The sequence below is a fragment of the Lepidochelys olivacea genome (genome assembly GCF_965140295.1).
Source record: "Lepidochelys olivacea isolate rLepOli2 genome assembly, chromosome: 9".
Lineage (NCBI taxonomy): Eukaryota > Metazoa > Chordata > Testudines > Cheloniidae > Lepidochelys > Lepidochelys olivacea.
This window is the reverse complement of record NC_140419.1, coordinates 42071122-42091552: the sequence shown is the minus strand read 5'-3', so window position 1 is coordinate 42091552 and position 20431 is coordinate 42071122. Positions and strand designations below refer to the sequence as shown.

Genomic DNA, 20431 nt, shown 5'->3' with positions numbered 1-20431 from the left:
AAAAGCAGAAAGATCTCAGCTCTACTTCTTCAATACCTAATGAAGCAAGGGCATATACAAAACACCACATTTCTCTCACACTTTGAAAAATATTCTCCAAATTGTGCTAAAGCACCTTTTGAGAACAGGCAGAGTTTAACCTTACAAGTTCATAGTGGAATGCATCATTTTTCCAAAGCACAAAATAGGAACCCAAAGCTAGCTCTGTACATAAATATCTTGAAGAGTCATAAAAACTGAAATAATTAATCAAAGAATCTTTCAGAATACTATTTTTGGAGTGTTTAAACAGGCTATGGCAGTAATGACTCCATTGTCAGTTTGAACAAACAAGCAGACAGTTTGCTGCTGAAACCTAAACAAAACTTGTAGTCTGTATAAAAGGACTAACAATTCTCCATTGTTCTGCTACGCAATGTACGACCTCACTAGTCCCTATTTATCTTCATTTGTATCTGCAAGTGAATAATTTGACCATGTATTTAAAGATGAAAATTCTCTACTAATAAAGGCCAAAAGCAATTCACTCATAGAGCAATGTTAAGCCCCTACAAAACCGCTTAACAATTGTATGTTGAAAGATGTCTACAGTGCAACTATTAAGAAACCATGAATCATACCAAGGTAGCTGAACCAAAAAGCCACCACCTATGCAAAACAAGAATAGGTTTCTACTAGGGCTGTTGATTAATGGCAGTTAACTCACTTGATTAACTGAAAAAGAAATCGTGATTAATCACACTGTGAAACAGTAGAATACCATTAAATATTTTTGGATGTTTTTCTACATTTTTAAATATATTGATTTCTGTTAAAACACAGAATACAAAACGTACAGTGCCCACTTTATATAATTTTTATTACAAATATTCGCACTGTAAAAATGATAAAAGAAATAGTATTTTTCAATTCAACTCATACAAGTACTGTAGTGCAATCTCTATCATGAAAGTGTAACTTACAAACGTAGATTTTTTTTGTTACATAACTACATTCAAAACCAAAACAATGTAAAAAACTGTAGAGCCTACAAGTCCACTCAGTCCTACTTCTTGTTCAGCCAATCACTAAGACAAACAAGTTTGCTTACATTTATGGGAGATACTGCTGCCTGCTTCGTATTTACAATGTCACCTGAAAGTGAGAACAGGCATTTGCATGGCACATTTGTAGTCGGCACTGCAAAGTATTTACATGCCAGACACACTAAACATTCATATGCCCCTTCATGCTTTGGCCACCATTCCAGAAGACATGCTTCCAGGCTGATGATGCTCATTAAAAAAATGTGTTAGTTACATTTGTGATTGAACTCCTTTGGGAAGAATTGTATGTCCCCTGCTCTGTTTTACCCACATTCTGCCATATAGTTCATGTTATAGCAGTCTCAGATGATGACCCAGCACATGTTCGTTTTAAGAACACTTTCACAGCAGATTTGACAAAACACAAAGAAGGTATTAATGTGAGATTTCTAAAAATAGCTACAGCACTCGACCCAAGGTTTAAGAATCTGAAGTGCTGTCCAAAATCTGAGAGGGACAAGGTGTGGCGCACACTTTCAGAAATCTTAAAAGAGCAACACTCAGATGTGGAAACTACAGAACTCGAACCACCAAAAAAGAGAATCAATTTTCTGCTGGTGGCATCTGACTCAGATAATAAAAATGAACATGCGTGGGTCCACTCTACTTTGGATCGTTATCGAGCAGAACCCAACATCAGCATAGACGCTTGGTCTCTGTCAGAGCCGTCCTCTGGGCGACCACTCTGAGCCCTGCACTTTGCAGGGCCCCATGGGCTGGTGTGATTGGCAGGCATGGTTGGTCCCAGAAGAGATGAATCCGTCATTTCCGCTCCAGACCACGCACTCCCGTAGGGACAGCCCTGTACGTCTGAAATGGTGGTTGAAGCATGAAGGGACATATGAATCTTTAGTACACCTGGCATGTAAATATCTTGCGACGCCAGCTACAACAGTGCCATGTGAACATCTGTTCTCATTTTCAGGTGACATGTAAACAAGGCAGCTTTATCTCCTGCAAATTGAAACCAAATTTGTTTGTCTGAGCAATTGGCTGAAGTAACTGAGCGGACTTGTCAGCTCTAAAGTTTTACATTCTTTTATTTTTGAATGCTGGGGTTTTTTTGTACATAAAATTCTACATTTTTAAGTTCAACTTTCAGGACAGAGATTGCACTACAGTGCTTGTATTAGATAAATTGAAAAATACTGTTTCTTTTGTTTTTTTACAGTGCAAATATTTTTAATCAAAAATAAATATAAAGTGAGCACTGTACACTTTGTATTCTGTGTTGTAATTCAAATCAATAGATTTGAAAATGTAGAAAACATCCAAAAAAAATCAGAATTAATTTTTTTAATTGCTTGACAGACCTAGTTTCTACCTTCTTACACACATTAGGATCCTTATTCTAACACCCTTCCCTCCCCTCACTCACACACACACACTTATGGGATGGGAGAGCAGGAAAATGTGTGTCTGTAATTCTTCTTAGGAAATATCTCATGGGATTCTCACTTATGGGTCTCATGATCCCTGTGTGAAACTGGCAGAATTCCCCCTAGCCCAAAGCTTTTTGGTCCCTTGAGGCAGCAATAGTTCAAAATGAGTCCTGTTCTACTAATACCTGAGTAGCAAAGGCCCCTACCAGTACCCTTAGAAACTTCAAGCCATATGCTTTTTGATTGTGATTAGACAGAAGCTACAACAATTATCATTATCAGCTCTTTCATCTCGGTTCTTTTTGGTTCTCTGCAGGAAACTCCTTGCCTGATTGTGGTCAATCAGGGACTGGCTAAGGCTGAAGTAGCTGCTGTTGGAGGAGCCCGAACAGTGCAAACAGGGAGGTCTGTGCTGAGTGCTTCTTCAGTCTCAAAAATCAAACTTCTTTGAGCGAGGGAGTTCTGCTAAGTCTCATGCTGGGAGCTGGAGGCCAAACACTGAGAACCCATTAAAGATCATATCTTCAGAAAATTGATCTAAGTGGCTGTAAATGTCATGCCACTGTCATCATTAATCAGAAGTGACTTGGATTTTTATTATTTTTATTAAATTACATTTCAAACTAGCAGTAAGGCACTTTATCCACTTCATGTCTCTTCCACTTTTCAGATGGTTCCGGCCACTTGAACTTCATTCTTTTGCGTTAGGACTTCATCAGATATGTGTGATAATTGCTCAGAAATACAGTGTATCATTTGTTTTTGTTAATTCTATTTATTCTGGTTACAAAAATAATCTCACTACAATTTTTGAAATTTCCCGTGTTAGTGTTACAACAGTGTTTAGAAATTTTTTAAAGTTAGATTTGTATCTCCTTTAGAATGGATAGTTCTAGATTCTAGAAGACAAGGGATGAGGCAGAGATATCCTGGCCTCTGTGAAACTAACTTGCACAAAATAGATTCTCCCTCCCTTTTCCAAATAAAACGAAACAGAAAAAATTTAAAAAATTACCTTTTCCTATAAGGACACCTATTTTGGAATCCAATTTTTCCCCTGGGTCACAGTTCCTTGTCACTAGTTTGAGGACAGGAAGAAAGGGTCTAACGTCACACAGCCTTCGCGTTTCATCCTCTAGTTCCTCACGTACAGCCGTCTGGTTCACACATGAGAACATGTAAGAGTCAATCTCCATAAGGAGATGAAATAGAGGGTAGTTGTGTGCCTGCTTCCATAGTAGCTGCAAATAAGAAATACATAGACACCTATTTAGGTCTAAAAGCAATGTTGAGGGTTAAACTTTAAATTTATCTTCGGAAAGCTAATACTCTTCACAGTGTTAGGGCTTTATCCTAACGGCAAGGTCCCACTGATTTCAGGATCAGGCCATTGTGAGACTCTCAGATACTACATTGACAGGGCCATATAAATACCACATGTCAGGGTTCCTTCCCCACTCTGAACTCTAGGGTACAGATGTGGGAACCCACATGAAAGACCCTCTAAGCTTTTTCTTACCAGCTTAGGTTAAAAACCTCCCCAAGGTACAAACTTTGCCTTGTCCTTGAACAGTATGCGGCCACCACGAAGTGTTTTAAACAAAGAACAGGGAAAAAGACCACTTGGAGATGTCTTTCCCCAAAATATCCCCCCAAGCCCTACACTCCCTTTCTTGGGGAAGGCTTGATGATAATCCTCACCAATTTGTACAGGTGAACACAGACCCAAACCCGTGGATCTTAAGAACAATGAAAAAATCAATCAGGTTCTTAAAAGAAGAATTTTAACTAAAGAAAAGGCAAAAGAATCACCCCTGTAAAATCAGGATGGTAAATACTTTACAGGGTATTTAGATTCAAAACGCAGAGGATCCCCCCCACCCCTCCAGGCAAAACCTTAAAGTTACAGAAAACGGGAATAAACCTCCCTCTTAACACAGGGAAAATGCATATTAAAAAAAAGATAAACTAGTCCACCTTGCCTGGCTTACCTATACTGATTGCAATATTGGAGACTTGGATTAGAATGGGTTGGAGAAGATGGATTTCTGTCTGGCCTCTTTCAGTTCCAAGAGAGAACCAACAGGTAAACGAAGAGCACAAACAAAAGCCTTCCCCCCCCCCCCTCCCAGATTTCAAAGTATCTTGTTCCCTTATTGGTTCTGTGGGTCAGGTGCCAGCCAGGTTAGCTGAGCTTCTTAACCGTTTACAGGTAACAGGATGTTGCCTCTGGCCAGGAGGGATTTTATAGCACTGTATACAGAAAGGTGGCTACCCTTCCCTTTATTTTTATGACACTACAGATAGAGAGAGAAGGTAAATTGAGCACTAGAATGTGCTCCTGAAGCATAGCACTAGAAAATCAACATACAGTGAAAAACTGGCTGAACTGTTTGCCAGCTTACTTAATTCTTATAGTTACATACCAGTGTATTTGTTATGCCTTGTCTTTACTGCTAAAAAGGTATTTTTTTACCTCAGGGTAACTAAGGCATGTGAGCTACCTCCAGATAAAATCCTAGTGAAGACAAGGCACAGTAGTTTTATGTGAGGCAAACTAGGAGAGGTCAGCCACCATGGCATGTTGTAATGCTGACTTCTCCTAGTTTACCTGGTGGTAAAACAAACATGCCTTATCTTCATTGCATTAAGTTACCCTGAGTTGAAAAAGGGAGTACTTGTGGCACCTTAGAGACTAACCAATTTATTTGAGCATAAGCTTTCGTGAGCTTATGCTTTCATAAGCAGTGAGCTGTAGCTCACGAAAGCTTATGCTCAAATAAATTGGTTAGTTTCTAAGGTGCCACAAGTACTCCTTTCCTTTTTGCGAATACAGACTAACATGGCCGCTACTCTGAAACCTAAGTTAAAATAAACTTTTTTTTTTAAAGCAGTAAAGACGAGGCTTTAATTTAAAATAATAACAGAGCACAGATAGATCCTAGAACCAGAACTCCTTTGGGCTGGTCAGCAAGCTGTCACTCTCCTCCATCCACTCTGGTACCTCCCCCAATCACAACCTTCTCCTTTCCCAAAATTTTTTGCAGATCATTTTTTCTCCTATTCTCATTCACAGTGAAAAATCTAGAAGACAGTAGGGGGAGGGGACAGAGTATGAGCAAAGGGGATACATGTTGAGAATTTCAAAAAATAAGACTGATAAATAATTGTATCCATTGTTTCCATTAATTCTTTCCACAGTTCTAAAAATCAGATATGTACATAAAGTGGTTGGCCTAAACAACTGATACTACAGAGGTTTTATGCTTTTTTTCAGTAATTCCTATAAGCTGTGCGTTTTATCACTATGCTGAGTAAAAAAAAATTTTCTTTATACTTTGGCAAACAATTCCCATCAACAATTTCTTCCCATAAAAATTCAGATTAAGTCTTTTGACCAATTTTCATACCATATATCTATTACATTTAAATTACCAGTATATCAAACCAAAAAATGAACTTTCAGTATTTTCATCTTATGTTTGAGATACTGTAGTGTTATAGGGATAGGGTAGCTACCCTTTAAATAGTTTGTGAGCCCTCCAATACGTTCAATGTTTTAGAAGCCACCAGAAACCATATCAGCAGTATGTATGTAGCTAGGCCTTGCATGTTTGTGTATATTTAGTAAACATGATTAACTGTGATATAACTGTGCCCATATGTCTTCATTTTTTGTTGTTACGTAACAAACGTAAAGATACACTAAAAGGCAGAGCCTCACTGTACTAGGTACAAACAAACAAATAAATTACATCCCTGCCCAAAGGAGCTTACAATTTAAGTTTCATCTAACCAGTACAGTAGAACTTGAGTTACGAACTGAACAGTCACCCAGACCCCTCACTTGGAACCGTAAGTATGCAATCAGGCAGCAGCAGCGACAAAAAAAAAAAAAAAAAAGAAGGCAAACATTACAGTACTGTGTTAAACGTAAACTACTGAAAAATAAAGGGAAAGCAGCATTTTTTGTTTGCATGGTTGTGAAGCACTCCATATGCTTTATAAAAATATGTTTATAAGTGTGAATATAATGTAACTAGAATATGCTTTATGAAAAAGGCCTCTTGTAAGGTATCACTGCAAAGCTTATAATCTACTGAGTGTGTTCATCCTATTTGTACGCATGTATCATTCTTGTATCTGTAACTAGAAATATGAAGTATAACTCTGAAGTCCTACTGTAATTTTGCAAAGTGTGAGCCATTAATGGTGGCTTGGAATCTTGAGGGCTCCCATTGACTAAGATAATTGGTTGTAAATGGCTGTGTTTACTTGCAAGCCTTCCTGTGTTCCTGTCAGTCATCCCAGGAAGAATGGAGGCTTGGGGTCTCACAGGACATGTGACCATGTCACCTGGTACTGGAATCCATCTTAAACCTGGTGCTTTTCCATTTAGGAGGAGGGGTGGGAACCCAGAGAGACAAAATTTTCCCACCTTGTGCCAGAGATATAAAAAAGGGGTGGAACAGAACAGAAGGGTCCCACTCATGTGAAATCCCCTGCTTTTCACCTAAGATGCCTGCTGGAACTAACAAGGTCTGTAACCGGGGAGAAGGATTGGGCTCAGACTAGGAAGGAGTCTAATCTGTGAAAGAAGCTTAGTGGAATATTTCTGAGGATGAGATTTACCTGTATTCAGTTTCTTAATGTATTAGGCTTAGACTTGTGTGTTTTGTTTTATTTTGCTTGGCAACTTATTTTGTTCTGTCCGTTATTACTTGAAACCACTTAAATCCTACTTTTTATACTTAATACACTTTTGTTTAGTAATTAACCCAGAGCAAGTGATTAATACCTGGGGGAGCAAACAGCTGTGCATATCTCTCTATCAGCGTTACAGAGGGCAGACAATTTATGAGTTTACCCTGTATAACCTTTATACAGAGTAAAATGGATTTATTTGGGGTTTGGATCCCATTGGAAGCTGGGTGTCTGGGTGCTGGAGACAGGAGTACTTGCTGAGCTGTTTTCAGTTAAGTCTGTAGCTTTGGGGGCGTGGTTCAGACCCTGTGTCTGTGTTGCAGCAGGCTACCGTGTCTGGCTCAAAAGACAGGGTCCTGGAGTCGCAAGCTGGCAGGGAAAAACGGGCTCAGAGGTAGTTTTAGCACATCAGGTGACAGTCCCAAGGGGGTCTCTGTAACTGAACCCGTCACAATGGTAACATTAAGTCACTGTTCAGCTGTAAACTTTTGAAAAAACAACCAGAACCTTTTGTTCAGAATTACGAACAACCTCCATTCCTGAGGTGTTCGTAACTCTGAGGTTCTACTGTAGATTGATATGACAAACTGGTGGGGAGCAATGAGACTATTAGAATCAGTAGGATAAGCAGTGGTCACAGGACGCCAGCTGCCTAACCACTTTTACGTTTGTAGGCCCCATGACACAAGTGGGTTTCAAAGAAAAATGTAGAGAAGGACAATGTAATAGCCTTTTACAAGTAACCCACTATTCATAAGGGTCAGCATGGAAGATAGGCCCAATTCTAATCTTCCATTGTTTTTTTCCTCCAGCTGAATATCACTGGAGTTACTGCTCATTTACACAAGTGCACATAACTTCAGAATCAGGCCCCTGACATTGAGTTACACTGCACCTATTCATTTCAACATGGAAAACTAGTTAATATTTCACTGACATTCTTTAAGATTTTTTTCAAAGCAACTTTCATTTTTACACTTCGCCTAAATTGCATTAATATTAGAATCATAACAGGAAAGCTGAAATCACTGACAGAAAAGAAGTTCTGTCTCTTCAGCTACTGTTCAAGTCTTGTATATATAGTTTTTTACCCTAGCTTTCCTAAAACTTTTTTGGAACAAGAACTAAAGAATCAGTAGTGTGATCTCAAAGATATTTTAAATCTTTGGATAAACAAAGAATCCTTTAAAGTGCTTCTGTTGAGTACAGCCAGTTTTTCCATAGACTTTAAGGCCAGAAGGGACCATTATATCATCTAGTTTAACCACCTGTATAGCACAGGCCTTTAAAATTTCACCCAATATCACCTCTGTATTGAGCCTTAATAACTTGCACTTGGCTAAAGCATATCTTCCAGAAAGGCATCCAGTCTTGATAAGAAAACATCAAGAGATACAGAATCCCAACAATTCCCTTGGTAGCTGGTTCAAATGCATAAGCACCTTCACTGTTAAAAATCCGTGCCTTATTTCTAATTTTATATGGTCTGGCTTCAGCTTCCAGCCATTGGTTCTTGTGATGCTTTTCTCCACTAAACTAAAGAACACTTTTGTTATCTGCATTTTCTCGCCGTGAAGGTACTTATACACTAATCAAATCACATATCAATCTATTTTGATTAATTAACCAGATTAAGCTTTAAGCATCTCACTGGTATTTTCTCACATCCTCAAGTCATTTTTGGCCCTTTTCTCCACCTTTTCCAATTTTTCAACATCCTTTTAAAAATAGGAAGCAAATATGGTATTCCAGAATAGGTCTCACCAGTGCCATATAAAGAGGTAAAATGAACTCCCTACTAACAACTCACTAATCTTGTTTATACATTCAAATGATCTCATTCCTTTCAGAGTCAGTGCTTTCCAAGGAACAGTTCCCCCATTCTACAGATATGGCCTGCATTCCTTGTTCCTAAATATATAATTTTGCATTTGGCTGTATTAAAATGCATTGTAACCAAGCGACCCAGATCACTCTGTACGATTGCCCTGGTCCCATCATTATTTATCACTCCATCAATTTTTGTGTCATCTGCACATTTTATCAGCAGTATTTACTTCTAGATCATTGATAAAACTGTTTAATAGCACTGGGCCTCATACAGATCCCTATGGCACCTCCCTCAGAACACCCCCATTCGATGATGACACCCCCCACGGATGACTACTTTTTGAGATCTGTCACTTAACCACTTAATCCATTTAATATATGCTTTATTGATATCATATTTTTCATGCTAATTTTTTAATCAAAATGTTGTGAGGTACTAAGTCAAACACTTTACAAAAAAGTCTAAATATATTACATCTACACAGTCATATTTTGTAAACCCAACCAGTAATCTCAAAGAACAAAATGCGTTTGACGAAAACTGTTTTCCATAAAAACATGTTGACATTATATTCCTATCCTTTAATTCTTTATCAGCTTAATGACATATGGATTTTTCCATTATTTCACTCAGAAATAGTGTCAGGCTAATCAGTTCATAGTTACCTGGGTCATTCCACCTGCCCTTTTTGAATATTGGCCCAATGTTAGCACTCTTACTATCTTCTAGGGTTTCCACCATACATTTATTTGACTGCAATGTAAAATTTATTCCCCTTTTCATTTAAGTATTCAATTATTAGTGAAGATGTCACACCCATTTACCCTAAAATACAAGAGAACTGCATATGAAATTATTTTAATAGAATATCAGGGTTGGAAGGGACCTCAGGAGGTCATCTATTCCAACCCCCTGCTCAAAAGCAGGACCCATACCCAATTAAATCATCCCAGCCAGGGCTTTGTCAAGCCTGACCTTAAAAACTTCGAAGGAAGGAGATTCCACCACCTCCCTAGGCAACGCATTCCACTGTTTCACCACCCTCCTAGTGAAAAAGTTTTTCCTAATATTCAACCTAAACCTCCCCCACTGCAACTTGAGACCATTACTCCTTGTCCTGTCCTCTTCCACCACTGAGAATAGTCTAGAACCATCCTCCCTGGAACTACCTCTCAGGTAGTTGAAAGCAGCTACCAAATCGCCCCTCATTCTTCTCTTCTGCAGACTAAACAATCCCAGTTCCCTCAGCCTCTCCTCATAAGTCATGTGTTCCAGACCCCTAATCATTTTTGTTGCCCTTCGCTGGACTCTCTCCAATTTATCCACATCCTTCTTGTAGTGTGGGGCCCAAAACTGGACACAGTACTCCAGATGAGGCCTCACCAATGTCAAATAGAGGGGACGATCACATCCCTTGATCTGCTCGCTATGCCCCTACTTATACATCCCAAAATGCCATTGGCCTTCTTGGCAACAAGGGCACACTGCTGACTCATATCCAGCTTCTCGTCCACTGTCACCCCTAGGTCCTTTTCTGCAGAACTGCTGCCTAGCCATTCGGTCCCTAGTCTGTAGCTGTGCATTGGGTTCTTCCGTCCTAAGTGCAGGACTCTGCACTTGTCCTTGTTGAACCTCATCAGATTTCTTTTGGCCCAATCCTCCAATTTGTCTAGGTCCCTCTGTATCCTATCCCTGCCCTCCAGCGTATCTACCACTCCTCCCAGTTTAGTATCATCCGCAAATTTGCTGAGAGTGCAATCCACACCATCCTCCAGATCATTTATGAAGATATTGAACAAAACCGGCCCCAGGACCAACCCCTGGGGCACTCCACTTGACACCGGCTGCCAACTAGACATGGAGCCATTGATCACTACCCGTTGAGCCCGACAATCTAGCCAACTTTCTACCCACCTTATAGTGCATTCATCCAGCCCATACTTCCTTAACTTGCTGACAAGAATACTGTGGGAGACAGTGTCAAAAGCTTTGCTAAAGTCAAGATACAATACATCCACTGCTTTATCTTCATCCACAGACCCAGTAATCTCATCACAGAAGGCAATTAGATTAGTCAGGCATGACCTTCCCTTGGTGAATCCATGCTGACTGTTCGTGATCACTTTCCTCTCATGTAAGTGCTTCAGGATTGATTCTTTGAGGACCTGCTCCATGATTTTTCCAGGGACTGAAGTGAGGCTTACTGGCCTGTAGTTCCCAGGATCCTCCTCCTTCCCTTTTTTAAAGATTGGCACTACATTAGCCTTTTTCCAGTCATCCGGGACTTCCCCCGTTCGCCACAAGTTTTCAAAGATAATGGCCAATGGCTCTGCAATCACAGCCGCCAGTTCCTTTAGCACTCTCGGATGCAACTCGTCCGGCCCCATCAACTTGTGCACATCCAGTTTTTCTAAATAGTCCCTAACCACGTCTTTCTCCACAGAGGGCTGGCCATCTATTCCCCATGTTGTGATGCCCAGCAGAGCAGTCTGGGAGCTGACCTTGTTCGTGAAGACAGAGGCAAAAAAAGCATTGAGTACATTAGCTTTTTCCACATCCTCCGTCACTAGGTTGCCTCCCTCATTCATTAAGGGGCCCACACTTTCCTTGGCTTTCTTCTTGTTGTCAACATACCTTCTTGTTACTCTTAACATCTCTCGCTAGCTGCAGCTCCAGGTGCGATTTGGCCCTCCTAATTTCATTCCTACATGCCCGAGCAATATTTTTATACTCTTCCCTGGTCATATGTCCAACCTTCCACTTCTTGTAAGCTTCTTTTTTATGCTTAAGGTCTGCTAGGATTTCACCGTTAAGCCAAGCTGGTCGCCTGCCATACTTACTATTCTTTCGACACATCGGGATGGTTTGTCCCTGTAACCTCAACAGGGATTCCTTGAAATACAGCCAGCTCTCCTGGACTCCTTTCCCCTTCATGTTAGTCCCCCAGGGGATCCTACCCATCCGTTCCTGAGGGAGTCGAAGTCTGCTTTCCTGAAGTCCAGGGTCCGTATCCTGCTGCTTACCTTTCTTCCCTGTGTCAGGATCCTGAACTCAAGCAGCAGACTTAATATGTATGGAATGTCTTATTTTATGAAGACAAAAACATTAAGCCACCACAGTGTCAATGTACTTCTCATAATTAGCTCACTGGAAACCAAAATATCTCATACTGCAAACCCTTAAATGTACTACACCTCTGTTCAAAGAACCGTCAGATTTCCCTCTCAAAAGCAAGGTACCTGCACTGCAGATGTCTCTGTATCACCTTTTCTATGTGTCACAGCCATGATCTGGAAGGACCACCTCCGAAGATCAAAAAACAGTTCAGTCTTCATGGTTATTCAATTTTTGGCCTCGGACATGCTGATGAAAGCGAACAAGGGTGCTGTCTGTGCTGTGGTCACTAGTTCACGAACGAATGGTTTGAGAAAACCACCCTGTTTCACATAGTCACAACCATTCAATGGAAGTTTAGGAGCCCACAGATCACTGCTCACATATGCTCTATTTAAACCACTGAATTAGAAGTGAAAAGGCTTCATTATTTCATTAGCACTCCTCTGACCCACCTAGCCTACTTAGACTATAGGCCTGGGGTTTTTTCCTCCTTTTTAGGGGGACTTTGGCAGAGAAGTAAAGGAGCCTAAGTCTTGAAAATCTTCCCCTTTTATCCAGACCCTACTTTGCCTACATATCTGGTCATCTCTCTGGTCAAAGTCTCCCTCTGGAGCAAATTAAAAATCCTACTCTACTTAGCGAGTGATTTTTGTTCAGCAATATAAGGATCTCCAGTGGAAGCTGAACATACCATTTCTACGACTCTATCAGCTTGAGGGAAAATAAAAGGATGATCTTTGGAGCTATGAAGTTTGTAACTGTGATTCCCTTGATTTTTGAGACCTGTAAAATATCAATACTAATCTCAGCTAGTTTCCTTCTGTAGTAAAGGATGTTTCTAGCCCTCTCATTGTGGACAGCCTTCACAATACAAATAAAACATTCAGGTAGAAAGTTTTTCAAACAGATTTTAACTTTTTAAAATTTAATTTATACATTTATTTTTAGGTTATTTTTAACAGGTGATACAAGCACCTCTAGCCCCTTGAAATGGTGCTTGAGACCAATTAAGGCCATAGGTAGGAGAGAAGTATTGCTTCAAATAATCATTTTGCTGGTCATGCTCTGGGTCCCTGTTCCAGCCTTGGAGAAATGTACTTTAAATCAATATCAATTTAGCTGTCCCACTAGATGACGGAGTCAGTCCATGCATCTAATTTGTTGTTCCTTGACTTTAGCAAAGCTTTTGGCACGGACTCCCACAATATTCTTGCCAGCAAGTTAAAGAAGTATGGGCTGGATGAATAGACTATAAGGTGGATAGAAAGCTGGCTAGATTGTCAGGCTCAACGGGTAGTGATCAATGGCTCCATGTCTAGTTGGCAGCCGGTATCAAGTGGAGTGCCCCCAAGGGTCAGTCCTCGGGCCGGTTTTGTTCAATATCTTCATAAATGATCTGGAGGATGGCGTGGATTGCACTCTCAGCAAGTTTGCAGATGACACTAAACTGGGAGGAGAGGTAGATGCCTCGATCTGCTGGCAATACCCCTGCTTATACATCAGGGGAAGCTGGATATGAGTCAACAGTGTGCCCTTGTTGCCAAGAAGGCAAAGGGCAACAAAAATGATTAGGGGACTGGAACACATGACTTATGAGGAGAGGCTGAGGGAACTGGGATTGTTTAGCCTGCGGAAGAGAAGAATGAGGGGGGATTTGATAGCTGATTTCAACTACCTGAAAGGGGGTTCCAAAGAGGATGGATCTAGACTGTTCTCAGTGGAAGCAGACGACAGGACCAGGAGTAATGGTCTCAAGTTGCAGTGGGGGAGGTTTAGGTTGAAATATTAGGAAAAACTTTTTCACTAGGAGGGTGGTGAAACACTAGAATGTGTTACCGAAGGAGGTGGTGGAATCTCCTTCCTTAGAAGTTTTTAAGGTCAGGCTTGACAAAGCCCTGGCTGGGATGATTTAGTTGGGGATTGGTCCTGCTTTGAGTAGGGGGCTGGACTGGATGACCTCCTGAGGTCCCTTCCAACCCTGATATACTATGATTCTATGAAAATAGGGCTATTGTTTATTTACAGTAAAGAAAGCTGGGTTTGAAAGTCATCCACTTCTGTGTTGCTAGAAACAAAAAGGTACGTTTGTCAAGTCTTCAACTGTTATGCTCTGCAATGTTTGCTTATATTCCACTAACACTTTTTGTGACTGGAATTAAGTATCTCCACTGAAGTTTCCACTGCAAAACCCTTGCATGATTCTTTTGGCTATATGGAAGTTGCTCTTGACCTTCCAATACTGAATTTCCATCTTTATGTTTATCAGCCCTAGAGGCTGAGTTCTTCATATGGAAAACAGAACCAAAATGATTCAACTTTTAATACTTTCAGAAAAGCCACAAAAATGTTATTTTCAGTGTATTTTATGAAACCCTTCAGGTTGATATGGAACAAAATATGAGTGCTCTTGGCACATACAATGCCACAGCTGTTTTATCAGTATAAATTTGTAAATGTTCTTCATATTTGTCAAGCATGGACAGACAAAAAATAAATCCAATTACAAAAAGACTGTAAATTGTATATTTTTTGCATATCAAATATTAACAGCAGGCCTCTTTCAGTTGGCTTCACAATTACTTGTTACTAAGACTTTATCCACTCTCAAAATTGAATTAAAAGAGGCATTTAATACTATATAATTAATGCTTTATTCAAAGGGCCAGATAGGAGAGGGATACTTAACAAAATTAAGCCTTAAATGAATATATTTGACTATATATATAGTCTCATTGGACCTACATTAAATAGCTGGGGCTTGATTTATAAAGGAGGAACCTTGAGTTATGTGCTTAAAATATGAGGGGAAAGGACAGCACAGAACTAGCAGCCGAAAAGGTCAATGGGAGGTGCAGGGGTGTTAGCGACACTATATTAAAACTAAAAGAAATGGTCATTAAAAATTTAGAAACAAAACAAAAATATCCATTCATGATTTTACTAATATATATGAAAATTAAACAGGGCCTGAGTAAAAAACAAAACCTCAATACATATCCAGTTTCCAACTGTCAGATGAACTACTTCAGAATTTTCTTCAAGTTCTCCTGGCAAAAAAAATTTCCACATAATTTCAAAACTCAGACTATTGTAGGGTCACTGATCCTTGGATTCATAAATGTACAGTTGTGCATCTTTTTTCATGTATTACAATTAAAAAACACTACCTTCTTGCATAATTTTATTGTTTACAATCTGTCTTGCACATTGTCCAGATTGGGCAGCAGACTGGAATTCCATAGATTTGATTTAATTCCCAGCAATGTCACAGATTGCCTGGGCAAGTCACAATCTCTGTAGCCCCAATTCTTGACTGTCCTGTATTTTGTGTAGTCACGTACATCAGTGCAATGTGGATTTATGATGCCTCCATTCTGATCTGTACATGTGTAAATGACTACACAAGATGCAGGGCAGCAGAGAACTAAAGGCTCTGGGGCTCAATTACCTCTTCTCTAAAAGTGAAGGGACTATCATGACCGTCTAGACTGACCTCCTGAACATTGTAGGCCACAGAACCTCACCCACCCACTCTTGTAATAGACCCCTAACCTCTGACTAAGTTACTGGAGTCCTCAAATCATGGTTTAAACACTTCAAGTTACAGAGAATCCACCATTTACACTAGCTTAAACCTGCATGTGGCTCATGCCCCAGCCCCCCAGCAGAGGAAGGCAAAAAAAACAAAACAAAAAAAAACCCAAAACCCCAGGATCTCTGACCCAGGGGAAAACTTCTTCCTGACCCCAAATGTGGAGATCAGTTAGACACTGAGCATGTCAGCAAGACCCACCAGCCAGACATCTCGGAAAAAATTCTCTGTAGTAACTCAGTCAAAGCTCTCCATCTAGTGTCCCATCACTCAGCCAAAGTAGGTATCTGCTACCAGCATTCACAGATTGCTTACAATGGCATGTAGGCAGTCACATCATATCATCCCCTCCATAAATTTATCAAGCTCAGTCTTAAAGCCAGTTAGATTTTTTTGCCCCAACTGCTCCCCTTGGAAGGCTGTTCCAGAACTTCACTCCTCTGATGGTTAGAAACCTTCTTCTAATTTGAAGCTTAAACTTGTTGATAGTCAGTTTATATCCATTTGTTCTTGTGTCCACATTGGTACTTAACTCAAATAAATCCTCTCCCTCCTTCATATTTATCCCTCTGATTTATTTATAGAAAGTAATCATCTCTCTCCTCAGCCCAGGACCTTAGATGAAAAGAACACTGTCAAATGGAAATATCGTATGCAGTGTTGTTGTAGCTATGTTTGTCCCACCATATTAGAGAGACAAGGTGAATGAAGTAATATCTTCATTGGACCAATTTCTGTTGGTGAAAGACAAGTTTTTGAGCTTACAGAGTTGGTCCAATGAAAGGTATTACCTCACCCACCTTGTCTCTCTAAACGGAAATATGGTCAATTTTAAAAAAACAGTTAAAATACTATCAGATATTACACCTGCCTTTGAGTCCTCCAGAAAAGTTGGGGTTTTACAATCATATTTACCTATGTTTAAAATGGATGTCTCTCTTGTTTTTGTGTCACACACAAATAGCAAACGGAATTATTACAGAGGAAACTGAATATGGGTATACATAAAGTGTTGTTGATGCCTAAAACAACTGAGAAAAATGGAAAACATTTTCTTTAACCTATTTTGCTTACAGTAATCTTAGGTGTATCTTTCAACAACAGTTAAAAAAATCAGGTGTGATTTTTTAAAATTTAGCTGTATCCCTTAAAGGAAGTTATATTCACAATACACACTCTTTGCTGAACCAACAGCTACACACACATAAATGCATTGTTCCATTTTCCAAAGCCACAGCAAGACATGCTCACATTAGAGATCCAGCTCAGAGTTTCTACACTGCACACTCCATGTACGCCTCCAAAATACATGCTGAATGAGAAAAACTGTTCTTAACTAAATAACATTAACAGAAGTACTTTCAATCTTCATAGTCAAAACATGGTGTATGCCACAGAGAACTAGAACTAAAATCTGTGCAAGGCTCCAGGAGACAAATTCTGTTCTCAGTCACACCAAGGTAGATCTTGAGTTACTCCACTGAAGTCAATGGTGTAACTCCAAATGTATGGAGGTATAACTGGGAACAGATTGGCCCCCATGCTTCTATAGCAGACTAACTGAAACTTGCAGGATTTCTAAATTTTAAAAAACACTACATTTTGAGTTAAATATTAAATAATATATTCAGTGTAATAGCCCTTGTGTTATTTATTTGAATATTTAATTCAATTCATTTTGCAATGTTCTCACCCTTTCAGTCTTCAACATAGATTTGGGGGTGGGGGGCAGACAATGTATAATTTCATCATAGATTTGTCACAGAGAAGCTAAGGTTCTGGCTGATGATTAAGGGGTGGTTGGGGGTTTTAGTTCCTGAGAAGGCACAGGAAGAATTTTGGGGTTGCGAGCTGGGCACAGCTAGATTCTGAGCTAAAATAATCAGCAGTGAAATAGTTAATGCTGACATTTAAAATCGTCATCATTAGTTTCAGAGGTAACACTGGATCAGAAGAATGGGAGCAGTTCACATTTCTTGGAGCTATTGTTTCATGCAGTCTACAGTCTGAGTAAGACATCGTACCAGTTTTACATTTTATTCACTTTTTAAAGTTGCATCTTGGTTTCATTGACAGGATAAAGCTTCTAAAGGCCTATTAGAAGACTTTTAAACAACATTTAATATATAAAGTACTTCTCAACAAAATCAGTGATGGAGCTCATTTAAAATAGCAAGCCAACCACTAATTTACCTGTTTAATATGGCATATGGTGGCATCTCGAGGGACATCCAGGTTGATATAGGTTCCAGTTGGGAGCAGGAAGTCCACAGAGATTAAGCCATCAGCTCCTATCTGTGAATCCACTGCCCAGATGTCAAGGATGTCTGTCATGGCAGGAGGCATTATGGAACCTGAATATCATAACCACATGGACCTAGGAAAAATTAAAATTCAGAAAAACTCAGCGTTTTATAGTCAGACACATTTTAAATTCTTCTGAGATTTTGTATAGGTCTGCTTGCATAAATCAGCTTGCAAGACTGGAGCCTAGGGATTACCAATTTTGGCTGCATGTATTCCTAGAGGTTTAATCACATAACATAACCTTTAATTAAAGATTAATCTTTAATTCCTGGAGACTCCAGGACAATCCTGGAGGGCTGGCAATCCTACTGGAGCCTGAAATGCCTGATACTGCAAATATATGCAAGTAATCAACATCTCAGAGACTACACAAGTGACTAAAGATACTTCTGTGTGGTTGCAGGATCAAGGCCTAAATTACTATGTTTAATTATATATACAAATTTTTCACTAATTTACCTACCTACCAATCTCTGTTTGAAGTAGTGATCAAAAACTTGCACATACTAGAAATGGTTAAAATACCAAATTAATAGGAAAATGGATTAATCAAATCTGTTTATATATCTGAATATATGGTAGCATGTATATTTTAACGAACTGTATGTTCTACTGCATTCTATTATGTTATCAGGAATTATCATAAATGTTTTTACATGTATCTGCAACATTTAAAATCTCAACTAATTCCAATCTATTCTAGGTAGGTGTTCACAACCATAATAATAATAATAAAGTACATATTTGTACTAAGATAAGCCCCTAAATATTCCTGGGAATATTTCAGATTTGATAGCTCAACGATTATAGAAATTAACGTATTTCATTAAATGTGGTGTTCACATGTGTATAAATTAAAAACGTACAGATTAAGAAATCAATTACATTCATAGTATCATAGCATCATGTGTGATATTGAATAAAAGCACAAGAGTGGAATATTTAATTTTTTCCTATTGAACTAATTAAAAAATATGAATATGAGGAACTGCAACATTATTGGGGTAAAAAACAACACTTCTCTTGCATTGCATATAAAGAAACATGTAAATTGAAAATATTTTCTAACTGATTTGATTAACATTATATTCAAAGCTGGTGGTAAAATGTATGACATTTAAAATCAAAGTTTAAGTTGTCATTTTCAGATATCTTAAACATAATAAAATGACAAATACCGCGTTTGATAAAATGAAATCCCCCCAAACACATCCACTTTCAACATTTCCTAAAACAATATTTTTGATGCAGGTAAAATGCACGCTGTACTTACAAAGTTCAGCAATATAAAAACAAAGCACATCTCTCCTTCAAATACTTTTTATATTTACAAGCTTACACTGGCTGCTACCTACTCACAAATGGAGTGATTAAGGATTATAACAGCAACATGTTTATAAGTCTATTAAACCCCTTATTGGGGTTTAATGTCTTTTTTGTCTCGGGGCAGGAATCTCCTACTCTATTTCTTTGGGAGGGTGACAGAGTTCTCATTTGCTACGAATCCAGCTAATTACCACATCTAATTGCATTGACTAGACAACAAAAGAAACTCATGCACAATCAACACCAATATGAATCAGTTCAGTTCGTTCTTTCCGCTTGACTTCTCCAGCTTTGTATTCTGAGTCTCTTTCTCATCCTCCCAACAATCCTGCCAGTTCTTCTCTTCCCCAAGTTCTATCTTTCCATCACCCCCACATCCACCCATCATTACCCCTTCTATTTTCCTCAAAAGCATCACTGCATTCAACATTACCCTCCAGTTGAGAGAGGCTGCACACTGCGCCCTCCAGACACAGCCAACACTGCTCCATTTACTGTAGGGTGGGTAGGGTCACAAGACTGCAGCAAAGCACTCCTTCATAGACAAAACAAGCTGTCTTTGTAGCACTCCAATCCTTTTTATCCAACAATATGAGATGACGGAATCACAGTCTGTCCAAGATTTTACTTAATCTGGTGACTAGATTGCTAGTATATCTCTTCTGCTTTTATCCTTCTTTCCCTTCTCCTTGTTTCTGTTCTGTACTGTGGGATCATACCTGTATTATTTCACCACTAAGCACTTCTACTACAACATCAGCAGGAGAAGTGGGATTTCAATTTTAAGAATATCCGTTTTACTCATCTGCTGCGCCTTCTGGAGCCACAGAAGCGCTATGTGCAAGAGCAGCAGACTCAATTGTGATCCTCTTCTGATACGCTTATGTACAGGGAAATTAAAAACAAAATGCAGCAACTGCGATGAAATCAAAATGCTGACTATTGCAGTGCTAAGAAGTCTACCTTTGATGTAGTCTTGCTAACATGGTGTTCACATTTTGTTGTAATCCTATTACCAAAAAAAAAAAAAAAAAAAAAAAAAAAGAGTCCCTCCTGGACATAAGGATGTAAAATGTTAACCGATAAG

General features: G+C 39.2%; 1 protein-coding gene across 7 annotated transcripts in view; it reads right to left on the bottom strand.

Moving 5' to 3' along the window:
• PIK3CB (phosphatidylinositol-4,5-bisphosphate 3-kinase catalytic subunit beta) overlaps positions 1 to 20431 on the bottom strand; it is a 195599-nt gene that overhangs the window by 92111 nt on the left and 83057 nt on the right. For 6 of the 7 annotated variants that reach the window (XM_084639467.1, XM_084639471.1, XM_084639470.1 and 3 more), the window contains 2 exons: positions 17905 to 18088; positions 3483 to 3708 (listed from right to left, as the gene is read on the bottom strand). In XM_084639467.1, the coding sequence (XP_084495593.1) occupies positions 3483 to 3708; positions 17905 to 18057 (379 nt within the window). In that variant the 5' untranslated portion in view covers positions 18058 to 18088. Of the gene's footprint in view, positions 1 to 3482; positions 3709 to 17904; positions 18089 to 20431 lie in introns of those variants that run through there. The other variant, XM_084639473.1, reaches the window with a different exon arrangement.